This window comes from Hemitrygon akajei, chromosome 2 (genome assembly GCF_048418815.1).
Source record: "Hemitrygon akajei chromosome 2, sHemAka1.3, whole genome shotgun sequence".
Lineage (NCBI taxonomy): Eukaryota > Metazoa > Chordata > Chondrichthyes > Myliobatiformes > Dasyatidae > Hemitrygon > Hemitrygon akajei.
In genome coordinates, this window is record NC_133125.1 from 153,703,906 (window position 1) to 153,712,534 (window position 8,629).

Here is an 8,629-nt window from a genome sequence, read left to right on the forward strand (position 1 = left end):
CAGTTAAGTAAATTCTGAATTTCTACCTGTAAGGGTAGAAACAGGATGATTTGGCAGATAAATGCGTGGCTGAGAAGCTGGTGCAAGGGGATGGGTTGGGGCTGTTGGGGAGGATTTAAACTAATTTGGCATGGGAATTGGAAACAGAGTGAAGGGTCTCTGGATAGGAGTGATAGCTTGCAGCTAGAGAGTTAGGAAGGGCAGGCAGATGATGGCACATTACAGCCAGCAGAGTGAGTATCAGTGCAGTAGGGATGCTGAATCAAAAAGGGCAGCAAATATAGTACTCAAAGTGTTATATCTCAGTGCTCGGAGTATTATAAATAAGATGAACGATCTGCTTGCACCTTTACAGATGGTTGGGTATAATGTTTTGGCTATCATTGAATCATGGCTGAAGGATGGATGTAGTTGGGAGATGAATGTCCAAAGTTATAGATTGCATCAGAGGGATAAGAAGGTAGATAGAGGGTTGGTGTGGCACTGCTGGTAAAGAATAGCATCAAAACAATAGAAAGATATGACATAGGATTGCAAGATGTTGAATCCTTGTGGGTTTAGTTAAGAAACCGCAAGTGTACCCTGACCCTGAATGCAGTTATATACAGGCCTCCAAACAGTATCAGGGATGGAGACTACTGAAAAGAATGGAAATAGAAAAGGCATGTAAAAAGAGAAATGTTATGACAGTAAAGGTGAATTTAACATGCAGGCAGTTTTGGAATATTAGGTTGGTAATGGATCTCAAGAGTTAATTTGTTGAAAGCCTATGAGGTGGCTTTTTAGAGCATCTTATCATTGAGCCTAGCAGGGGATCAGTTATGCTGGATTGGGTGTATTGTAATGAACCAGGGGTGTTAGGCAATTTAACGTAAAGGAGCATCAGGTGGCAGGGATCACAATATGATTGAATTCAGCCTGAAATTTGACAGGGAGAAAGTAATTTCTGACATAGCAGTGGAGTAAAGGAAATTACAGTGGTATGAGAAAGGAGTTGGCCAAAGTAAATTGGAAGGAGATGCTGGCAGGGATGACAACAGAGTAGCAATGGCTTGAGCTTCTGGGAAAAATGAGGAAGGTTTAGGATAGATGTATTCCAAAAACAAATAAATACTCAAATGGTAATATCGTACAACCGTGGCTGACAAGGGAAGTGAAAGCCTATGTAAAAGCAAAAGAGAAGGCATAGAGCAAAAACAAAAATTAGTGGCAAGACAGAGGATTGGGAAGCTTTTAAAAACTTTCAGAACAAAACTAAAAGAATCATAAGGAGGGAAAAGATGAAATATGAAAGCAAGCTAGCAAACAACATCAAGTTAGATAGAAAAACCATTTACAAGTATGTAATGGGAGCTTATATACTAACATCCCATATATATGCAGTATATATGCAGTATATATGGGAGGTTATAAGGTTACATGGGAGGCAGGGTTTGAGGGTTGGCACAACATTGTGGGCTGAAGGGCCTGTAATGTGCTGTACTATTCTATGTTCTATATAAAAAATAAGAGAAATGAGAGTGTATATAGGATTGTTACAAAATGAGGCTAGTGAAGTAATAGCGGGTGCCAAGGAGATGGCAGATGAACGAAATGAGTATTTTGCATTGGTATTCACTGTGGAAGACACTTGCGGTGTGGCAGATGTTGAAGGGTGTGAGGGAAGATAAGTGCATGCATTTACAATTGCAACAATAATGGTGCTATAAAAGATGAAAGAGCTAAAGTTGCTAAAGTCACCCAGGCCAGGTGAACTGCACACTCAGGTTCTGAAAGAGGTAGCGGTAGAGGTTGTTGAGGCATTAGTAATGTTTTTTGAAGAATTACTGGACTCTAGCATGAGTTTGGAGGACTATAACTCCGCTCTTTAAAAAGGAGCGAGACTGGAAGTGGGAGTAGAATGATCTTTTTTCAATTTAACTGCTAGTGACCTGTGATGTTCTCCAGGGCTCTGTGTTAGGACCACTACATTTTATGTTGCAATCAATCATTTAGATGATGAGATAAATGGCTTGGTTGCCAAGCTTGCAGATGAACAAAGATTGGTGGAGGGGCAGGTAATGTTGAGGAAACAAGTAGGCTGCAGAATGACTTAGACAGATTTGGAGAATGGGCAAGAAAGTGGCAGATGAAACAATGTTGGAAAATGCATGGTCATCCACTTTGGTGTAAGAAATGGATGTGCAGACTATTTTCTAAATGGGAGAAAATCCATAATGTGAGATGCAAAGGGAATTAAGCATCCTTGTCTAGAATGTCCTAAAGGTTAACTTGCAGGTTGAGTCAGTGGTGCGGAAGACAAATGCAATGTTAATATTCATTTCAAGAGGTCTAGCATTTAAGAGCAGGGATGTGATGCTAAGGCTTTACAAGGAACTGGTGAGGCCTCACCTTGAGTATTGTGAACAGTTTTGGGCTCCTTATCTAAGAGAAAATGTGCTGGATTTGGAGAGAGTTCAGAGAAGGTTCACAGGGATAATTCTGTGAACAAAAGGATTATCATATGAGGAACGTTTGATGGCTCTGGGCCTGTACTCACTGGAATTTCGAAAGATGGGGGGGACGACTCATTGAAACCTTTCAAATGTTGAATGACATAGACAGAGTGGATGTGAAAAGTATTTTCCCCTGGGGGTGGGAGTCTAAGACAAGACGGCATATCGTCAGGGTAGATGGGTGTCCATTTATATCAGAAATGTAGGGAAATTTCTTTAGCCTGATGGTGGTGAATTTCTGGAATTTTGTTACCATGTCTAGCTGGGGAGGCCAAATGATTGGTTGTATTTAAGGCAGAGTTTGATAGGTTCTTGATTGGCCATGACATTAAAGATTATGGGAAGAAGGCTGTGGAGTGGGGCTGAGGAGGGGAAGATCTGATCAGCAATGATTGAATGGTGGAGTAGCGTCGATGGGCCAAATGGCCTAATTTTGCTCTTATGTCTTATAGTCTTGTGGTTTAATTAGGAGAATGGGCAACAAAAATGCCATTTGGAATAAAGGCTATGATTGTCATGCACTTTGGTAGAAAGAATAAAGGCATTGTCTATTTTCTAAATGGGGATCAAATTCAGAAATTGGATGTGCAAGAGGACTTGGGATTCCTACTGCAGAATTCCTTACAGGTTAATTTACAGGCTGAGTTGGTAGTAAGGAAGTAAATTGCAATGTTGCAATGTGAGCGTTAATTTCAAGAGAACCAGAATATATAAGGACATGTAATTCTTCAGGTTTAGAAGTCCTTGGTCACTGCAGTTGGACTATAGTGAGCAGTTCTGGGCAACACAGCTAAGAAAAGGGAATTTGTTGGCATTGGAGAAGGTAAAGAAGAGGTTTATGAGAATGATCCCTGGAATGAAGGGGTTAATGTACGAAGAGTGTTTGATAATTCTGGGCCCATGCTTGCTGGAATTTAAAAGAATGATTGTTTCTCCTTGAAACCTGCCAAATATTGAAAGTCCTGATCAGAGGGGATGTGCAAAGGATGATTCAAATAGTGGTAGAGTCTCGGAGCAGAGGACACAGACTCAGAAACGAAGCATGTCTCTTTAGAAAGGAGGTAAGGGGAAATTTCTTTAGTCAGAGTGAATCTGTGGAATTCAGTGCCACAGATGGCTGTGGAGGCCAAGCTAGTGGTGGTTGATAGGTACTTAATTAGTGAGGGCATCAAACAAAGTTTACTAGGAGAAGGCAGGAGAATAGGGTTCAGAGGGAAAAGTGAATCAGCCACAATCAAATGGTGGAGCAAGTTCGATTGGTTTAATAACCTAATTCTTCTCCCATGTCTTATGGACCAAAACTATATTCAGCAATCCATTGTAGTCTAACCAACATACTGTACAAGTGAAACAAATTTTCTCTTTTATTTAAACTCCTAATCCCTTTGCCTTGAAGATCAAAACATCATTTGCCTTCTGGGCTACCTGTTGGACATTCCTTCTGTCATTTTCTGATTCATGCATTAGTACACCTAGTTCCCACTGCACTTCTTCCATTTCTCTCCATTTACTATAAATAACAATCTGTCATTTTTGACATATCTTAACTAAGTGCAAGTTTTTTTACTTCCTCACTATAAACTCCATTTGCTAGTCTTTGTTCTTCTCACTCAATCTGTTCACATCCCTTTGCTGAATCAGTATCACAATGCATCCTCCCCTGCATCTTTGGCAGACACTGACTACGAAACATACAGCAATGACGTGCTTTGATTATGTTGACAGCACTCTCCAAGCCTGGGCTTGATTACCAGACAGAAAGAATATTAAAAGGGGAACACCGCCACCTTGCAGGCTCAACCTCAAGTTACAGATGCTGAATGCAGCACTTTTCACACCAGACGGAATCTGTATTAGAAGCACTGCAGAGGTTCAAGAGTTTGGTTTTCTGCTACCTTTGGAAGGGCAATTAGCAATGACAAAAATACTAGCCTTATCATAAAACCCGTATCACAAGAGTGAACAAATAAAAGGAATATTTTTACTGAACTGCAAAAAGTCAGGAAACTGTTGCAAAGTTTGTGCATGTGTCACTGTTTCAGAGTTGGATGCAATTTGTGAGCTGCAGAAGTACACCAGTGATTCTTACTGGTTGCTCCTGGGGCTAGACTCCATAAAATATGCTGGAAAACTGCTTATGTTGAGTGGGTATTGAGCTGCAGTGTGTAATGGCAATGAAATGCTATGTTGTGAGTCTATAAGCAGTTTCCCAGCATGTTTCATGGAGTCTAGCCACAGGAGCAACCTGCTCTCCTCAGATACCATCACTGCAGAGTGATCAAGGATCAATATTTTTTCTTTGAGACAGTGTTAGCAAGAAGTTTTGGTTTTTACAAAAATATTATGCTTTTTACAATGGAGTGGTTGCCTTCTCAGAAATCTAACAGTGGCAGAGAGTGATGCTCTGACCATTCTAATAGCCTAAACAGGGTCAGGTGCTGAGATGCCTGTCAAAATGAGAAGATGATCTAGAATTAGCAAATACCTGCAACCTGGCAAATGAAGTGCTTGACCTGAAATGTTGACTATACAATTTGCTCCACAATTGCTGACTGACGATCTGTTTATCAGCATTCTTCAGGAATTTTTTTTCAGGATGAAGACCTGATGGAGATGCACCTCTCAGAGAATCTTTCAAGCCAATAGAATTGGGAAATGATGAAATTCAACTCAAGATCAAAGTTGTTTATTATCATATGCACTAGTACGTGTGTGCACAGGTGCAAAGAAAAACTTACTAACAACATCATCATAGGCACATAGCATCATATAAGTAGCTTTGGGAAGTTCATTTTAGTGCAAAGTGATCAAAGTGGTCAAAGTGTTAACAAATTGGAATGATAAGGGTTTGTCAGTTGGTTAAAGAACAAAATTGTTGAAGGGAAGTAGCTATATTTGTACCTGGTGGTATGGGACTTCAGGGTTTTGCCCAATCTTCCTGATGGTTGCTACGAGAAAATGGTATAGCTTGGATGTTCGGGTGCTTTGATGATAGATGTTGCCTCCTTGAAGCAGCATATTCTATATTTACTATAAATGGTGGGCAGGCATTCCAATCCTTATATAAGGATGGATATTAATGTGCTGGAAGCAGTACAGAGACAGGGTTCAGGAGTTAGAATAGGCAGTATATCTTATGAGGAAATCTTGGACAGGTAAAGCTTGTACCTGCAGAAGTTAATTGGGATGATGATGATAACATTGAGATTTTAAGGGATCGAGGAAGGATGAATGTAAAGAGGAAATTTTCAGATTTGTAATCTAGAAGTAAGGTTCCCAGTTTAAAAATAAACCAGAGTTGAGGCAATCTCTTTCTCCCCTAGGATTGTGAACTCTTCTTAAAAGAGTGGTGAATGCAGCATCTTTGAGAACTTTTAAGGTAGGAACAGATAGGTATGATGGCAAGTGCATGTAAGGTTACCATTCAATACAGAGCTAAGGTTGTGCTCATATCAGCAACAATTATATACAACGTTGAAGAGGCTTGACAGTCTGCGTGGCCTTCTACTGCACATAATTCATATATCTGTATGTTTCTTAGAAGTTATTGATAGAAAAGGACTGTGAAACGTGTTGGGGTATATTTACTTGAAGGACATTGTTGCAGTCCCACAATATGCTCTTGCTCTCACAAAGGCTTTGTAGAAGCAGAGGATTCTGAGTGTATATGAGTATGGGACCACAAGTAAATACATTGATAGGAAAGGTTAGGGAATTAGTAACATTTAGAAATAACACATTAATACATTACCCAAGTGCAATGATGGCCTCTTATACCCGAAATCAAAGAATTGTGCTGAATTTAGTGGACATTAGCTTATTAGATCTCATGAACTAGTCCTGTTATCTTAGGATGCAAATATTGTCTCTAAAATAAGCATACTGGAATGCAAATATTGATGAGAACGCAGAAGATTTATAATAATTGCTTGCTGTAAGTGTGCTCACCCTATCAGGACATTCTAATGCAAGTGAATTATTTGGCCAATTGCCAATCATGAATGGTAACTATGAAACAAGACAGAGATGAACTGCTGTTAAAATCTCAGACCAGATGAACTGTCAGCAGTTTAATTCCCTCTACAAATGTTGCCTGATTCTCTGAGTTCCCTGAGCAGCTTGTTTATTATTGTAGAAAACCAGCTGGTTTACCTATGTCCTTCAAAAATAATTCAGTGAAGAGCTGATGGCATTGTACACTTCAGTAAATTGTTTGTCTTTTTTTATAGAAAACACAGGAACAAGCTGGCACACCATATGCCGAACTTCAGTGGCCTGAATGTACCAAGGAAAAAACGAACATCCGTTTTCCCAAAGAAACAGTCGAGTATGCCACTGTGCAGAGCACACGTAAATAACTTTTTCGCTTAGATGATCGGCACTGCAAGCATAAGACCATTAGATACAGGAGCAGAAATAGGCCATTTATCCCATCGAGTCTGCTCCGTCATTCTATCATGGGCTGATCGAATTCTTCCAGTCATCCCCACTCCCCTGTCTTCTCCCCATAACCTTTGAGGTCATGGCTAATCAAGAACCTATTTATCTCTGCCTTAAATGCACCCGATGACTTGGCCTCCACAGCCACTCGTGGCAACAAATTCCACAGATTTACCACCTTCTTATTAAAGTAATTTCTCTGCACCTCTATCTTAAATGGACGTCCTTCAATCCTGAAGTCGTGCACTCTTGTCCTAGACTCCCCTGCCATGGGAAATAACTTTACCATATCTAATCTGTTCAGGCCTCCTAATATTCGGGTGCATATTGGTAGTCTACTGAACATTTCTTTCTCTGCCCAGTGATCTTAGTCTATTGGAGATGAGAACAGAATATTTTATAAGTATTTATGTATGATACTGTATGCTTAAATATTGTCTTGCTGCCTAAGGAGGCATTTGTAATGGAATACCTTTGTATTGGTATTACGAAGAGGATTTGAATGACCAGATTGGAAGAGCTTAGGCATGGGCTAAGATCCAGTTGTCATCAATGTTTTCTCTTTCATACACATTCACCAATGAAACCTGTATTCATTGTGACCTTCACTTACAATAAATGAAACTTGCAATATATGTTTTTAATAATCAGAATTGGAATTAGATTGATTATCACTGGCATATATTTTGAAATTATTGTTTTGTGACAGCAGTACAGTGAAAACATACTATATTACAAGAATGAATAAATAAATAAATATGGTAGTGCAATAGAGGAATAGCACAGAAACGTAGATTGACCGTACAGAAATCTGAAGGCACAGTGAATGAATCTGTTTTTACAATGTTCCTGTAACTCCTTCCCAATGGTAGTAATAAGAACAGAGCATATACTAGATAGTGAGGATCCTAAATAATGCATGGCGGCTTTTGAAGCATTGTAATTTTAATGCTATTGCCAAATATATTTACTGTGCCTATGACCGCAAGAAACTGAAAAAAATATATAGTCACAGCTTGGAAACCAACCTTGCACCATGGCCGCTGTCTTCATTTAATGCGGTCTCAATAAAGCCGACAGCACAATCAAAGAGCCCACCAGCCTGGACATTCTCTCTTCCCCAATACATGCAAAATGCTCAGCAGTTCAGGCAGCGTCTATGGAAATGAATGAACAGTCAACGTTTCTGGCTGAGACGCTGCTGAGTTCCTGCAGCATTTTGTGTGTGTTGCTTTCAATTTCCAGCATCTGCAGAATTTGTTGTGTTTATGATTCTCTCTTCTGTGCCTTCCCAAAAGGGCAGATGATACAAAAGCCTGAAGCATGTAGAACCAGGTTCTGATCCTGCTGTTATAAGACCATTGAATAATCATGTGTAGGATAAAGTAGACTCTTTCTTGTTTGTCTGCACAACACTCTCTGTACTACTTTATTCTGCATTCTCTAATAGTTTTACCTTGTACTACCTTAATGCACTGTTGTAATGAATTGATCTGTGTGAAGAGAATGCAAGTTAAAATTGTCACTGTATCTTTCCACGTGAGAAAATATTAAACCATTTATCAATATATGCATACTTAGTTGTAATATGTGAGAGATAGGGGCTCATAGTTCCTGAGTCAAACATAAAAATGTGCAGAACCATTAAGGTCATTGACATTGGCACTAGGGATACAATGGGAGAAAGCATCAAC

At 39.6% G+C, this 8,629-nt stretch overlaps 1 protein-coding gene across 1 annotated transcript in view; it reads left to right on the forward strand.

Moving 5' to 3' along the window:
- LOC140717072 (HEPACAM family member 2-like) overlaps window positions 1-8,396 on the forward strand; it is a 115,346-nt gene extending 106,950 nt beyond the window's left edge. The window contains exon 7 of the mRNA XM_073030255.1: window positions 6,725-8,396. Within this exon, the coding sequence (XP_072886356.1) occupies window positions 6,725-6,853 (129 nt within the window). The 3' untranslated portion in view covers window positions 6,854-8,396. The remainder of the gene's footprint in view (window positions 1-6,724) is intronic.
- Window positions 8,397-8,629: the final 233 nt, after the last annotated feature.